Here is a 17,269-nt window from a genome sequence, read left to right as displayed (position 1 = left end):
CATGCAGTTAGCCTATACGATTATGCAACTGCTTGATTACATGAAATTAATTCAGAGGTACATTAGTACATTGAAACATTACTTTTCAAGTTTAAAAGTAAGGAAAGCCAACTTGGATTTCTTAAGTATCTTCTGAATTCCTTTCTTTCCACTTTGACTAGTAAATTACATTGACAGTTCAGTGTGAAGCACTGACAGAACTCTAGCAGAGAGTTGTATGCCAATAACAAGTTTCATGGAAGAACCAGAGGGTCTTTTCCCCAACCTCAGCAGGACTAGAGGTTTAGGTTTATATGAAATATTATACACTATGTTGACCTGTGAGTTACATTAAGCATTGTGGCTAGAAAAAGCTCAAACTCCTAACGGATCAAATACAGGATTAAAAACTTAAGATGCCAGTTTACTTCAAAGTTGAGAATTTCAAAACAATCCACTGGTCATTTTTATCCTGGAGCAGGAAAGTGGGGAGGGAAAAACAAAAAAAAGAATTCTATTGAGTGCTGAGCTGAGGAGACTATTTCTTACAGATGACACCCCTGTTAATAGCACTTCAGAAGTGTTAATTCAGAGCAAAGGCCAACCCCTTTTAAATACTAGTAATAAACAGGAAAAAAAAAATTTACCAACATAGAAGAGCAAGGACAGAATGCATTCCATATCCAAAACTTAGTGCTCCATAGAACACTGAAAGCTTGAATAGCTTCTTGATGTTGAAATTAACCTATAGTAAACTGACCTGTAATGTCTTATAACTCATTTAAAAATACTAATTACCTACTTCTGTTCGCTTTAACATACCTGGAGATGAAAAAAGTACTGGAAACTCAGAGATGACCTGAGATATATATGTCTTGCAAGGCTTCCTAACTACATAGTCAGAAAAATCTAGAAGTACCTATTATTTGCCCCTCAGTCATAAAAGTACAGAACTACAAAAATATCTCCATTGATACTAAAGACAGTGAACAAAGTCTCAAAATCCAAAAAATTCTAAGCTCTGCAGAAAGCATTAGCAAGCAGCTTTGCAAATACAAGGAGCCCAAGTGTGAATGCATTTCACAGTCAAAAAGCTTTCATTATTAGTGTTCCACTGATCAAACACTACTACTACTAAAGAAAGTGGATTTTTCTTTATTGAAGGAAAAAGGTCACTTACCAGACTAGTACTCTTAATAGGTTCCCTCAGACTCTTTTCTGTAGTTTCCTTCTTTTGTTCAGACACATTTGGCAAAACAGGACGCTCTTGTATAGTTTCAGTTAAATGTCCACTAAGAGAGTTCTTCAGTTTTTGGTTTTCTTTCTCTAGCTTTATTTTAGCTAGCTGGGCCTCCAACATCCAGTGTTCTTTTTCTTGTTCAAGTTTTGCAATTTTCTCCAAACTCTGCTGGACCTTTAGGGAGGAAATTTTACAGTCCAGGTTACTGAACACAAGGGGGAAAAAAGCCCCACACAGGAAACGTTTGAAGACAGTGTTATTTTAAACCATTACATAAGTGAGCTAATGAATAATGCAGCAGGTAAACAACTACAGATTCAGGCTGTATGCTTAACTGTGGTCATATGTCAAAAATGACCGTGTTATCTAATTAGTCTAAAATGTGCATCACAAAGTTCCAGCTCATAGAACTGGCAACTTCGTATTAGGTGAAAAATCAAAGCAGGGAAGAATTTTATGAAAACTTGAAAGGTGTGTGCCTGGCACTAGCATTGTCTTGTTCTATGCTAGAAAGACAAGCAATCTCTTCCCTCCCAGCTGCCCCACTTCACACAGAGGAACCCCCTTGTCCAGATACAAAATCAACTACAGAACAGTACATATCATATCACTCCACACATTTCTGTTGAAATTCATCTCACCCCTACTAATACACTTGAATACTGGCCACTACAAAAAAAGATCTACTGAAGTCTCTCTCTTCTGTAAAAGCTCAATGACAGTGACCTAAGCATTCAAGCTAATAAAGAAGTTTTAGTATTAGTCTCATTCATATAAGGAGATGGGCAAACTGTGTAGGCTTTTTAAATACCATTTAACCTCCCTCTGCCTCACCTCCTCCCCACAAGAAACAAACATATGCATACTGCAAGAATGATAAACTGTAATCTATTACTAGACTCTAACTGCAAAGAAAAATCATTGTTCTTGACCAGTGCTAATAAATCCCGCATAGTCCAAAAAAGCACTCAAAACATTACATAACGTTACAAATTAATTCTTCAGTATGCCTTATTCTTGTCTTTTTTTTTGCATTTATTTGAATTATTAAAGATTGCCTGACTTCCTGTATTTATAAATTAAGAGATCAATGGCATAATCCTCTCTCTTGTAACTACATGGCCTCCTGTACCTGCAGAATGTACAAGTCTTGGATAACGCAGCCTCACAAGGATAAGTTTTATGTTCAAAACTCTACAAGACATCTGCAGTCTAATTTTAAGCTTCAGTAAACGCACATATACTTACAAACAGCCACACACATAAATATATGGAGATTATTTGATACTACTTTACCTTTATAAAATACACTATCATATATGTTAGTAAAATTTATACCAGAATACCTGTTGTGCAAGACCTTCTCTACTTTCTGTGGAACTCAGAAGAACCCTGCGATTGGCTAAAGCCTCTTCATAAGGCACTGAATCTGCACAGGGCTGCAGAAGGATAAAAGAAACCTCAAAACATGTTTCACAGAAGATCAGAATATGTATTGTACAATTATTTTTCTTATTGCCCTCCTTACTTTACTAAAGAAAAAATATCTACCAAGTGTTTACCAGACAGTAGAAAAATTGTTTGAGCTCACAAAAAAATACTGCCCCAAAATGCACACCTGATTAAAAAGCACTCAGAAAACTTCAGGTGTTAACTACTGATGAAATGCATCTTAAGGTCCACTTTAAAGACATTGCAGTAAACTGATTTAATAACTGTTAAGCACACCATCACTTAATTGTTAATTTTATCAGAGACAACAGGGAGATCTGGCAGTGTTCAATCCTTTGGTTCAGCACATTTTCTCCAGTGTACCTCCTTTTCAGCTGCTTTCTTTTTTTTGCTGCTGCTCTCTACTGTCTTCCAGTGAATAGAAGTATAAGAATATGATGTCATTCACTCATATTTCTGGTGAATATGGGAGGAAATTTAAATAAGCAGCTACTCCCTTCTCCTTGGCATCTTGGCACAGAAATAATTAGTGGAAATGGGTAACGGCAGAACTGGCACATACCCTCAGTTGTAAGAGCAACTATGCTCTCTAAATTTTTCAATAGCATTACTACTAATGCTTATTGACCCGCCTAATGGATGAGGGAAAGGCTGTGGACGTTGTCTACCTGGACTTTAGTAAAGCCTTTGACAGCGTCTCCCACAGCATTCTCCTGGAGAAACTGGCGGCTCGTGGCTTAGACGGGTTTACTCTTCGCTGGGTGAGGAACTGGCTGGATGGCCGAGCCCAGAGAGTTGTGGTGAACGGCGTTAAATCCGGCTGGCGGCCGGTCACAAGCGGTGTTCCCCAGAGCTCGGTTCTGGGGCCGGTCTTATTCAATATCTTTATTGATGATCTGGATGAGGGAATTGAGTGCTCCCTCAGTAAGTCTGCAGATGACACCAGGTTGAGTGGGAGTGTTGATCTGCTGGAGGGTAGGAGGGCTCTGCAGAGGGATCTGGACAGGCTGGATCGATGGGCAGAGGCCAGCTGTATGAGGTTTAATAAGGCCAAGTGCAGGGTCCTGCCCTTTGGTCACAACAACCCCATGCAACACTACAGGCTTGGGGAGGAGTTGCTGGAGAGCAGCCCAGCAGAAAGGGACCTGGGGGTGCTGGTTGACAGCCGGCTGAATATGAGCCGGCAGTGTGCCCAGGTGGCCAAGAAGGCCAACAGCATCCTGGCCTGTATCAGGAATAGTGTGGCCAGCAGGAGCAGGGAAGTGATCGTGCCCCTGTACTCGGCACTGGTGAGGCCGCACCTTGAATACTGTGTTCAGTTTTGGGCCCCTCACTGCAAGAAGGATGTTGAGGTGCTGGAGCGTGTCCAGAGAAGGGCAACAAAGCTGGTGAGGGGTCTGGAGCACAAGTCTTATGAGGAGCGGCTGAGGGAACTGGGGTTGTTTAGTCTGGAGAAGAGAAGGCTGAGAGGAGACCTTATCGCTCTCTACAACTACCTGAAAGGGGGTTGTGGCGACGAGGGTGTTGGTGTCTCCTCCCAAGTAACTAGTGACAGGACAAGAGGAAATGGCCTCAAGTTGCGTCAGGGGAGGTTTAGATTGGATATTAGGAAAAATTTCTTCACTAGAGGGTGGTCAGGCATTGGAACAGGCTGCCCAGGGAGGTGGTGGAGTCGCCATCTCTGGAAGTGTTCAAAAAACGTGTGGATGTGGCGCTTCAGGACATGGTTTAGGGGACATGGTGGCGCTGGATTAATGGTTGGACTTGATGATCTTAAAGGTCCTTTCCAACCTAGTGATTCTGTGATACTCTAAGGGTTCCATTTCCTCAGTCAAAGATTCTCAGAAAATCTCATCCATTCCAAATATTGAAAAGCCTTAGATTGTATTCTCTTTATAGAGAATATATAGAGTAGCATAACCAACTACCAACAGAACTGTGTTTTCTCTGTGCAAGTACACGAACTAAACAAACCTTCTTCAAAGACTTCATGTAAGCAACCGCCTTTTTCTTGTACTGCAGCATACACTCAGCTGAAAGAGGGCTGATGAACTCTGTTCCTCCTTTAGGGCCATAGCTCAATGAAGTAGTGAAGTGATCCAAGTTGTTGCTAAAGAACGAGGCAATCTAGACATATCAAGAAGAGTCACTTTTTGAATTAAGTTGGCCAGAAAGATTAATGAGAGCAATTAGTTTTTCAAGAGAAAGACAAGTATTTAGTGAAACTGGACTTCACAACAAGAATTTCAAAAAAGGTACAGGCTCTTCCACATAACATAGACCTTACTAACACCAAGCATCCTCTCCACAGTATCTGCTTTTATCACCTATTCAGCTGCTTTTAACTAGTAGCCTGAAAATACCTTAGAACAAACCTGATAGTATAGATTATTGATATCAGCACCACATGTAGATTTTCCAAATCATTCAAAGATTTAAAAAAAAAAAAAAAAATCACAACTTGCACAAGTTAGGGTATTGTATTGAAACAAAAATATCCATTACCTTGCCCACTCCATTTGTTAAAGCCACAACAGAGGATAAAATACAGTCATTTGTAGTTATGAGTTTCTGTGTGGCAGTTGGAACATCTTGTTCTAAAGTAGCTTTCTGACTGTAATGCTTGGAAATATCTAGAAAAAGAAAAGACACATTTATGTCAAATTACAATTTTTGTCTGTTTCAGCAACCATTTTCAAATTCAGCTTCTGACCTCAGGCTTTGAATGCTTCTCCCCTTTTTAAATAAGTTGTATAAAAGTTTAGTCCAGATACTCTTAGTTCTTCAGTGTAATGCCTTTGACAACTGTTTGTGATCATAAAGAATAGACATTATGCTTGTTACACAAGCCAGAATAAAGGTGTATACTTAAATGTACTCTGTATTCCAAAAATCATAGCTGTACAGGGGATCCAAGCTCACACTGAACTAGCACTTCATTTCACACGTATACTTCCCATGTGTTTATATCAGGACACTTAAAAGTAGAATTTTTAGTCATGTTCAATATGTGAGTGTTAAGCTTACATGACTTAAGGGAAGAATATTTCAATTTTGTCAGAGCAAATCTAAAAGACTAGAGAAGCTTAGAATGCTACTTCCCTTATTCTAAAATTTTTTCAGGCAAAATTATCACAACAGTCTTCACAGAGGAAGAAAAAAACCCCACAAAACCTTTTACAAGTCATTCACAAAAACATTTTAGCTTAAATATACTAATTAATTTCAATGGCACCAAAATTTAAACACTCAAGTATTTATCAGTAAGAATAAACATTTTCAACTCCGCCTAATTGAAAATAAGTAATTTTTTGACAAGTGAACATTTTACACCTACTTTATAATAAAGTACTATTGCTACAGAATGGAGAAAACCCAAGTCATCACCACCAGAAGTCATAACCTAAGGCAAGCTTAAACAGTTGGAAATTAGTTTGGGTTGGGAAGGGAAAAAAGAGAAGTGACAAATCAAGCATTCTGGAGTATGGGAGCCTGAGATGTTAAGCACAACATTTCTGTTGCTAGCTAATGAACTCTACTGACAGTTTTCTTCAGTACTTTGCTTCTATTTGATTGATTTTATATTATAGTAACTATATTAAGAGGTAGACGGTATTTATCAATAAACTTATCCATGCTACAAAACTCTTGGTTTAGTGTCTCATTCTGTTTGAGGTACAATCTCTAATGTAATCTTTCTTTTTTTAAAACAGGGACTCTGCAAAATGGGGTGTGTTACTGATGTTATAACTAAAAGAAACAAAGAAACGCAATTTTGCTTAGAATTATAAAAGCTTAATGTTTAAACAGCTGACTAGCATGAAAACTATTCACCTGTATGGATTATTTTCTCCCTAGGAATAGTTACATGGTACAGAAATTCTAGGATATACATAAACATCAGTGTTTTAAAACTCCCTGAGCGTTAACTGAACATTACTTCACTGAAAATGTAACATATCCATGTTCTTCTGATAAAAGAAAGGTAAGCCATTTTCAAGTAGGAAGTTAAGTTTCAAAAAGAACACAGACTTCTTCGTAAGCTTTGGTTACGTATTCTTGTTAAAAATAGTAATCAACCTAAAAACGATGAGGAAAAACTCCACTTTGAAGGCAGGTACTAGGTCAAAAGTACATAAGCAGGGGAGAGTATGTACATTTAATGGCATTCCATTCTGTATGCTAGTTCCACTACAGCAATGAAGTTCAGGAAGTGATACTACTCAGGAAGATCTAGAGCGCCACTATTAAATATTTCAGCAACTTGGAAGAACAAAGCTAACAGAATAGAGGAGGGAAAAAACATGCATGCATGTCCAAAACAAATAGTTAGTAGGTTTAGTTTCTTATCTGAGTTTGTAAAGGCAAAACAAACCAGATTTATCACATATTATACATTCAACATTCTTACAGAGAGAGTACGTGTGCTATGTTAAAAAAAAAGCAGCAGAGCCGAAACGTAACAATATTCCTGTGCTCTCACCTTTTAAAATATCATGAAATCCATGAAGACTTGCAGCAATGTTTGTAAACACCAAGTTGTAATTTGTCCTAAGTAGTCCTTCTGGTTTTGTACCTAAGAGTCCCATGTAGAAAGGAAAACAAACCAACACTAAGATTTGACCATGACTGAAAATAGTTAGCTTTGAGAATAATCCAATTTCCACCTACTAGAAACATTTGCATGGAGTATGAGAATCACAAGCAGATTCATTTATTTACATTTCCCCCTCAATATCAAATGTATATACACCAAATTTTGCCAGAGTAGGCAAGTAAAAGACTTCCAAGTTTCCTAAATTTCATTCAGATTTTACAAATATCAGCTGTTTCAGTCTCAAAAAGCAATTACGCATGCAAAAAGATTTACATGCTCACTGCTATAGGAAGGACCATCTGGGTCCTTCTAAGGAGTAAAGACTGAAATAACCTGAGGCTATACAATAGCTGTTTCCTCTTATTTACAGTATGCATTTGGAGATAGTTTCCCCACACACCTACACACAAAGGTTTTACCTGATTTTATTTAGTCATTACCATGAGAGTTACAGTTTAATAATCTTGGGAACGGGAGAAGCTGGAAGTGATAATTAGCAATAAATGTAGTTTATTAACAATTTCATGATTAAGAGATGACAAAAAACATACTGTCAACCACACTATAAAAAACTACAGTCATTTCTTCTCCTCTACAGTTAACTATGACTATCTAAAATGCGGTACATGTGACTGCTTGGTCATTTGAAAGCCTGCATTATGTCCATATCTATCCAGAGGAAAGAGTGTGCAGCATTAAAGAAACACCCTACAGCTCACTCGGTCTCCCAGCCTGGATAAAAGAGAGTCCAGTATGACATGGCATACTGCAGAACTCACTTGCCCCATAGTTTAGACTGTACGTAGAGTAGTGTTAATCTTGTTTTCCTCTATCATAGAAGTGGCATTTTGTGTGTGTGTGTACGGTTTAAAAAACACACACACACCCAAAACAAAACAAAAAAAATGAACACTGGTCGAAAAGGAAAACTAGTACCTTCCAAATGCAATGTAACCAAGCCAAAACTGGCACTTACTTGGTAATGCAAGAAGACTAACGTACGTATGCAGCTTCTCAAAGACTGCAGTCAACCTTTTCATGTCTCTGTGGAGCTCCATATTTCTAGTTCTTAAAGCAGCTGTGCAAAGAGAAGACTCACACTCTTCTTCCAAACTAGGAATATATGAATTTTTTTTTTTTAAAAAGTGAGCAATTATCTTAAGAAAACAAGTTTGTGAGTTTTGGAGCAGATGAGTATTCTCTACATCCCCAGCCCAAAGCAACAACAGACTAGGATTTTATGTTAGAAAGGTTAACGTATCAGAGTAACTTAGCAATACATGAAAATTACTGTGTGCATGTACTATTCTCACTCTTAGGAGCCTCAGTCACAAGCCAGGAAGAGCTTACACCCACAGCAAGGAACCGATTACATCAGTTTAAAGACTTTTTCCTCTACTACAAATAATTTATCTTTTGCTTCTTAAGGAGCAGAAGAGGTACAATGAAGGCACAAAAAAAGCTTTTTCTTCTTCCTTAAGAAGAAAAAAAAAACCCTCTTTTTAAGCAGTCCTTTGCACTAATAATTCACCTCCCTTTGATCGACTTGGGAACAAAGATTTTCACTGCAGAAGGGATGTGCGTCTGGCCAAGTTTTACTACACTGCTATATTTACTGCATAATAAATAATTTCTTGAGCCTGTCTGAAGATTAACAGTTTTGGTGTATCATACCTGAATAGTATCAGTGCTATAAAGTAACATTCAGAAACATTAAAATTCTGTGCAGCTGTCATTAAAGTCTGATCCGTGAGGGAGAAAAAAAGGCTTTAAAAAAACATGTTTTTAGCTCTAATGCCCAGCTGAAAAAAAACATGCATAACCTAACCTAGTGACCTTCTGTGATGGAGTGACTACATCAGTGGACAAGGGAAGAGCTACCGATGTTATCTATCTGGACTTTTGTAAGGTCTTTGACATGGTCCCCCACAACATCCTTCTCTCTAAATTGGAGAGTGATGGATTTGATGGGTGGACGAGGAATTGGTTGGATGGTCGCCTCCAGAAGGTAGCGGTCAACAGCTCAATGTCCAGATGGAGATCGGTGACAAGTGGTGTCCATCAGGGGTCTGTATTTCGACCAGCACTCTTTAATATCTTCATCAATGACACAGACATTGGGATCGAGGGCACCCTCAGCAAGTTTGCAGACGACACCAAGCTGAGTGGAGCGCCTGACACACCTGAGGGACAAGATGCCATCCAGAGGGACCTGGACAAGCTCCAGGAATGGGACCCATGTGAACTTCATGAGGTTCAACAAGGCCAAGGGCAAGGTCCTGCACCTGGGTTGGGGCAACCCCCGGTATCAGTACAGGCTGGGGGATGGAGGGATTGAGAGCAGCTCTGCTGAGGACTTGGGGGTACTGGTGGATGAAAAGCTGGACACAAGCTGGCAGTGTGCGCTCACAGCCCAGAAGGCCAACTGTATCCTGGGCTGCATCAAAAGAAGTGTGGCCAGCAGGTCGAGGGAGGTGATTCTGCCCCTCTACTCCGCTCTGGTGAGACCCCACCTGGAATCCTGCGTCCAGCTCTGGAGCCCTCAGCACAGGAAAGACATGGACCTGTTGTAGTGGGTGTAGAGGAGGGCACAACAATGATCAGAGGGCTGGAACACCTCCCCTGTGAGGACAGGCTGAGAGAGTTGGGGTTGTTCAGCCTGGAGAAGAGAAGGCTCCAGGGAGACCTTACTGCAGCCTTCCAGTACTTAAAAGGGGGCTTATAATAAAGATGGGGACAGACTTTTTAGCACGGCCTGTTGCGATAGGATGAGATGTAATGGTTTTAAACTAAAATATGGTAGATTCAGAGTAGATATGAGGAAGACATTTTTTATAATGAGGGTGATAAAACACTGGTACAGGTTGCCCAGAAAGGCGTAGATGCCCCATCCCTGGAAACATTCCAGGCCAGGTTGGACAGGGCTCTGAGCAACCTGACCTAGTTGAAGATGTCCCTGCTCATTGCAGGGGGGTTGGACTAGATGACCTTTAAATGACCCTTCCAACCCAAACTGTTCTGTGATTGTATAGGCTCAAAAACCAGCAGGCAAAGAAAAAATTTCCACCTTTTAAGTCAAGGTGCTTTAAGGGTTGACTTAATATTTGAGTTGTAGATGTTGCCAATGCTGCTCATCTGACACTTAGTGCCCTTTTAATTTAATCTATTAAAAGTACCTTTTTAACTGGTAAGGAAGAATCTTTCTTAAAAAGCATAAGTATGAAGCTAAATGTTCTGAGAAGGTCTTCAATTTCACAGCTGTTTCCTGGAAGGAAAAACAACACATTAAATATTTGTGCTCTGTAAATAAAAATCTTTGTCAATACTAAAAGAAAATTTTAGTATCTTAATCTAAGAAATCTTACCAGGACTGTCACAGTATCTTCTGTAATACTCTCAAACAAGTGAAGCATTCCTTCCTCCAGAGGGCGAACATACAAAGCATTTTCATGAAGATACTGTGAGAACTGAGCACAGAGAGATTTTAAACTGGTGCTTGCCAAAAGCCCTTGCAAACTGCTGCAAGTTAATGATTGAACAGTGCAATTTAACATAGCACCTGTCATCTTAAGTGATGCCCAGAACGTTAATAATAAGCTATAACACTCAAGTGATGTACAGCCACCTCCTCGACAGGGTGCACACACAGACCTTGGGGGGAAGTGAGAAACAGTGAAGACAAAGGAAGTCCAGGCAAAATGCCATCTAGGGCTTTGCCACAGCACCCCATCCTCTTTAATTGCCATGCAGAGCACACCAAACCCCTGTTTTTTGAGTATAAACATCCTTGCTTTCCTTGCTCAACTCTATCAAATTAAGGCTAGATCCATGCATCCATTAAGCCACCAAAAGAAACTATCCTACCTTTCTCCCTGCTGTTGTTCACCTATCAGCCCTTGCCCTGCGCACAAGCACAAACATTTGTGCAAGAACTAAACAGACTTAAAACTGAGAGCAAGAGAGATACATTTTAGTCTTTCTGTTTCTAGTCCAGTTTGCAACATGGGTCAAAGCATGCTTATGCCAATGCAAAGGATGGAGCTGTAACTAATCAAAGGGAGAATTCCTACTTTCAACTATGACAGGTTTGGGCAATTATGAAACTTTGACTTTACAGAACTGCCGGACTTTATGAAAAACCGCTAAAGTAAATGTTATGGCTAATTTCTCTTTCAAAAAAAGTATACCTAAGAACAAAGGTGTTTACATTTTGATTATATTTAAGAGTAACAGTACCATGAGCTTTCAATTTCGATGCCACAGTATTACAAAAAGCTCTTTCCACAGATTGACATCGGCAGTCAAAAGTGATCTTGGTTTTTCTTTTACCCCAAAGAAAGAAACCTTCACCTTTGATTATTTATACCACAATGTAGCTAAAGATCCCAGGCAAACAGGGTATGAGAAATTTTAATATTTTTTTATTATTATTATGGTGCAGTAACACAGTGTTAACAAGAAGAGAGAGATGCCAAGCTCTCATTCATGCATGTACAAATCTGGATGGAATTAGGGAAAACTCCTAAATCTAAGGAGGAAGAAATAAAACATGCAGAATGCTCCTGACTTGTGTTGCAAGAGAGAGGACTGGAGTTATGTGGCATGATGCTGAAGACCCAGCAGAACCCAGCAATCCAATACTTAAAGAGAAAAGGAATACTTGAACCTGGAAGGGAATTGTCCACATCTACTTTGAGTGTCTGGTGGGGAAAATAGCTCGAAAGCGCCAGACAAGACCTGGAGTTGGGGAAAAATAAATCAGTGCAAGTGTGCTAAGTCACTACCTGACACTTGTCTCGTTTCCTCTACCACATTTAAGGGGAGGTTTTTGAACCACCCAGTGGAGGAGCCAAGATCACAGTGAGAACACTTGCCAAGCAAACAGATAAATTACTCAAAAATACAGGAGCAACAGCAGCTTCAGTGAGCGATAAAAGATGCTTCACTGCTGGAAATTCATGGTAAAAGCCCTGAGAGGTGGCATGAACTGAGGCAATTAGGTCATGAATATACAATGGGGTAGACTACAAGAGCCATAATTATGAAAACAAACAAAGTCTGAACTTGAATCAGAGTCAATTATAGAAAAGGAGAATCAAATTACAGTTCTGATTAAGTTGCATGTTTCAGCTGTGTGAAAGCACTTCTCTGCTGAAAAGCAAAAAAGTGTTAACTAGGACATTAAGAAAAAAAATGCATGACAAGTGATGTCTAAGAAACCTGATTTTATTCCCTGCATGTAAACTGCAGCACTGTCTATAGAATCTGATCACCACACTCAAACTTCAAACAAGGAGACACAGTGCCTGCCCCAAAGAATTTGGAAGATGACAAAGCCTCGTGTTTTTCACAAGAAGGATGTGCTATTTTGGGAACATTTGGTGGCAGGAGCAAGAAAATGTTCTCAAACCAAGATCTACACAGAACCTCTGTTAAAGTGTATTTTTGATTCAAATAGTTGAAACAACCGAGAAGGCAAATAGAGCGCGATTTCTCTGGTGGATAAAACATCTTCACAAGCATACTTGTTGCCTGCAAAGACATTAAAGGAGGTCCTCCCAAGAACAGGAAAGTTTTGTGATCATTAACATTGCCACTACATGCATTGCAGCTGTTTGATGAATGCAAACCACGTCCAACTCGGTAGCTTAAGTCCAAGCCCTACAAGCTGAATCAGAACATACTGTCATCCAGCAATTTAAATGCACACAGATTCACTTGCACTATGAAGTCAACAACTCTGATGTTAAGGCAGTTTTATTCCAAAGTACACGTATACGCATCACCATGCAAATCCTTGTGCACGAAGTTCTTTTCCATTCTTCATGGCATAGAAAGAAAGAAAGAAATCAAAAGATGCAGCTTAACAGCTCTGAATGATACTCTCAGAAAAGTCTTCCAATGGAGTTGCACGGAAAGAGGGAGGTCATGTTTCTTGTAATAATTTCCACATGCTTTACAGACTTGAAGCTTCAGAACACTTACAGGAAAGGTCTTTACACAAATAGCCCAAAATCAGATTATAAATTGGGTTTTTGACATGGGAACAGAATCAAAGTTCTCTCCTTCATAAACCAACCTTACATGCAGTTTATTTCATGTTAGTTAAATACTTTAAACACAAGACCTTCTGTCTCAACATCTCCCATGCCCCAGTGCATTAAGACAATCATCTGTTTAGCAGTGCAATATTTACATATTTTAAAATAGTTAGCTGAACCTTTGCCAAATGCCAAATTTAGCACGTAAAACTTTGATTCGACTGTCATATTGCTCTTGTAGCAGAGCACATTCAGAGAATTCACCCAATAGAAAAGATCTCTCATGCAGGAGAAGCTACCTCTCAGGAACACACTCACAGCATTCCAGTAAAGGTGGCAGAAGTTTGCATGACAGATTATTCACTCAAAATACTACATAACTGAACATACTTGTAGCTGAAATCTGTAAGCTTTACCTTCTGATTTAACGGTGATATAGTGTCTGTTGCAGAATCAATGGGAAAGATCTGTACCTTCTGCTCAGTGTATGTATGGAAGTTCAAAAGAGCTGTTACAAGTTCTTGAACAAAAGCCAGTGCCTGGCCAGCAAGGTCTCGCAACTTCAGCTGTGAAGACAGTTATAAAATTATTATATTTGACATGTACCTATTTAAATGAGAAAAATTCTATTGCTGGATAAAAAAAATTGCTATCAACAATTTCCTTCTGGTTACTAGTTCAGCCTAAAATACATCACAGCAGTTACCTTTAACTTCATTTTTAAAGTTTATTCATAAACTACAATGCCGCTCAGAAGGGCATGTCTTTCTATGATGACAAAGTATGTTTTTATTTCATACAATAGATGACGCTTTGCCTTTGCTGCATTTCTCAAACTACAGGCCACAACAACACTAAGAGGTTAGTAGTACAATTACAGAAACCATCTTTGAAATTAAGATTTGTAAAGACCAACAGACTAATTGCTGACAACAGCTCAGTTCTTTCACTGTGGTGATAATGAGAAATTTTTAACACCCGGTTGTAAGAAAACTTAACTTTAATTAGTAAAAACCAATTAGATTTTTCTCCCAGAATAAAAGGTGTCTTCTTCTCTAACCAGTAACATTCAATTCTTATTCTCCCACCTGGACAGAACTGAGCTGCTGCTAATGACTAAGGCTGTTCTGTGACTTCAATGAAGTAGGGGTGTATCTAAGAAATTAATCCAAAATGGAACACTGAAAAAACAAAGGCAACCACAGAAGAAAACCACACTCTATTGTGATTTATGGAGGAGAAAATAAGGTTAAAGTGACATTTCAGCCAAGAATGACTTATCCTTCACAGATGTATTCCTAAGGCTTCAATGAAGTGTTAAATCAAGTGAATCTTGATTACGGATCAGGGATGGTGGTGAGTAATTAATGCAGTCATCATACTCAGTTTGTGTATGTCAATTAGCTACACAAAGAAAGAAAACAGACAATATTACTGCTTTGCTGCCCTTTACACTGCAGCTTGGGCCAATGCACTAGCATTTTGCCTCCACTGGCAAAATCAGTCATAAAAATCTGTCCTGGAACATTTTCAAGACTGCCGATCTTGAAGCATGAGGCTGGCTAACATAGCAGAAAACAGTAACAGGAGAAACTCTCCACGCAGTTATTCAGATTTTTCTTAGTACTTAACAACAGGCTGACTTAAGGATACTTCCATCACAAAACTGGACAGCAGGTCACCTATTCTCACTGCAGACATTAGGAACAAGGTCTCTTTATAGGCACTTCTGAAGAAAGGAGAAAGCAGCTATTTGAAATCTTTCTACAGTGGCACTTGAATGTACCAACTTGAAGGTTTGAGACATATCAAACAAGCAAAGAGAAAAAACACTGAGTGCTGTGGAGCCCATACTCAGTGGCAGCAAAGCAGAAAAATATTGCCTGCATCAAGGTATCCAATTTACTACTGTAAAAAGCCTCAATATATTTAGCTATTCACAGAAAACTAATGCTCATTTTTGAATGCTGAGTAAACCACATTCTCAAGGAAATTGATGAAATTACAGTAATGACCAGAAACTGTTTCTTTTTTAAATAATATCTACATTAATAAGGGTGATATGGCTGCAAGTAAGAGGTGTTTTGGCAAGAAGTATCCCATAAAACATAAGTGAACCATGCAGATTTCTCAAAGATGCAGAATTTATTTCTCAAAAGGATTATGACTAGTGACAAGTAATATTAACTAATATGGGACTCTAGCATACACACCAGTGTATCGTTTACAAATGCAAACATTCTTTGAGGCTCGAGTGATGTGACTGAAGAAACTCAGTGTGGGGGCAAAGGAATTTAAGGTACCATAATTACCTTTTTTCAACAAAAATCTTAAGACCTCTAAACTAACATAGTTTTAACCAACTTTAAAAATTAAATGTTCAAATTCTAACTTACTGCAGGTTGGCCTAGTAAAAGAATATTTCGTGTAACTTCAATAAGAGACAAATATTAAAACCTTTTTGCCATTCTTTTTAGAAAGGCATGCCTGAGTTAATACCTACAATGATCATCAGCCAGTAGTCAATGGATTAGCTCTGGTGAAGTGATGTGAGCAGACAACTTGGCTCCTTGACATAAGAACAGTATAGACTACCTGTTGAAAGGCGCAGGCTGTGTGGGCAGAAATTCCCTTGGAATATCATGATAATAGTAAGATAGGCTATCTTCTGACATTTCGGGTCACTAAAATAGTTCGTTTTATTCGGTATCTGTGTAGGAAGTTGCATCTTTACATATGAAGTCACAAAAAGTGCTTACCTGATATCTTCTGTTGTGCAACGGTACATTCAGAGCATTGTATTGATTAGATCCTACAGAACAAAAATGGAGTTATATGCACTTATTAAATAGCGTTTTTTTAAGACACACTTATTGGTAAATAGTGAGGGGTTTTTAAATATAAAATTTGATTGCAGTAATACTACAGTTTATGTAAGCAATATTAACTAAAAAGATAGTAAAATTCACTAAACTAAGTAAAATTAGTAAGTAAAGTAAAAAATTAACCTTAAAGGAAGATTAACTAAAAAGATTGGCTTCAATAAAGTCAGCCTAAACATCCTCACTTAAGAACTGTTACTGTGGCTAGACGGAGAGAAAGCACTTCCATACTTGCCTCAGATTTTAAATCAAATTTAACCACCTGAACACCCTGAATTTGATAGGTAAAAGGAGAATCCCCTTGCCCAAAAGAACAGTACTCATCACTAACAAGAGTGAAAATCTTTTAAAAAAACCTTAAAGAATTCAAGATGATGTTCACATTTCAATTACATTCCAGGGACTGTCAAATAAGATGACTGTATTTTTTAACAGCTTGCATGTTTAAATAAAAAGCTCCTGTATGTACCGATGTACTCTGCACATATTTCAGCATTGTGTTCCAGTTAGAGAGCAACTAGAATGATTATTCAATTGCAAGAGGGCACAATTTTTAAAGAGGTAGAGGGATATTTGTACCTAGAGAACATCTTACAAAGGCTTATAGATTTAAAAGGGATCACATCCATCCTCAATTAAACAGAATAATAACCAATTTAGTTTAAAATTTGCACACAAAGGAAATGTACGGTTTCTTACTCCTTTTGTATCATTCACATTTAGCAAGTAACACACAGGAAGAGACAGTTGTATTCAGAACAAAGCGTCCAAAATTATCAAATCCCACTCACAAGGAGGTGCTTCAGAAAACTTTTTTTGTTGACTGCTAAGCATGATTTTGAGAGTGGAAAGATAACAAGCCATTTGATTGTAACTGAAACTGAAGGCAGCTGCTAGGTTACACTTAAAACCAACTACAGAGCCTATGGAAAGACAGTTGGAATCCATAGCAGACAAACATTTCCTGATTCTCTCTCATTCTTCTATCACTAAAGATCTGTCCACTATTTGCAGTGTTTTCTACACCAGCAAAAACATTATGCTATGGTAGATGAGCGAACTGATAAATTATTTGCAT

The 17,269-nt window shown here is 38.6% G+C and overlaps 1 protein-coding gene across 3 annotated transcripts in view; it reads right to left on the bottom strand.

The window, feature by feature from the left end:
* The window catches only part of PPP1R21 (protein phosphatase 1 regulatory subunit 21), a gene marked incomplete at both ends in the record, with an annotated part of 34,916 nt that overhangs the window by 7,003 nt on the left and 10,644 nt on the right, over nucleotides 1-17,269 (bottom strand). For 2 of the 3 annotated variants that reach the window (XM_081997391.1, XM_081997392.1), the window contains 10 exons: nucleotides 1,160-1,393; nucleotides 2,566-2,658; nucleotides 4,646-4,798; nucleotides 5,177-5,304; nucleotides 7,155-7,247; nucleotides 8,245-8,381; nucleotides 10,445-10,533; nucleotides 10,634-10,735; nucleotides 13,726-13,875; nucleotides 16,069-16,121. In XM_081997391.1, the coding sequence (XP_081853517.1) occupies nucleotides 1,160-1,393; nucleotides 2,566-2,658; nucleotides 4,646-4,798; nucleotides 5,177-5,304; nucleotides 7,155-7,247; nucleotides 8,245-8,381; nucleotides 10,445-10,533; nucleotides 10,634-10,735; nucleotides 13,726-13,875; nucleotides 16,069-16,121 (1,232 nt within the window). The remainder of the gene's footprint in view (nucleotides 1-1,159; nucleotides 1,394-2,565; nucleotides 2,659-4,645; nucleotides 4,799-5,176; nucleotides 5,305-7,154; nucleotides 7,248-8,244; nucleotides 8,382-10,444; nucleotides 10,534-10,633; nucleotides 10,736-13,725; nucleotides 13,876-16,068; nucleotides 16,122-17,269) is intronic. The other variant, XM_081997393.1, reaches the window with a different exon arrangement.

Source organism: Phaethon aethereus (genome assembly GCF_964289735.1).
Source record: "Phaethon aethereus genome assembly, chromosome: 3".
Classification (NCBI taxonomy): Eukaryota; Metazoa; Chordata; class Aves; order Phaethontiformes; family Phaethontidae; genus Phaethon; species Phaethon aethereus.
The sequence above is the reverse complement of the archived record's forward strand: the minus strand, read 5'-3'. Positions and strand labels throughout refer to the sequence as shown.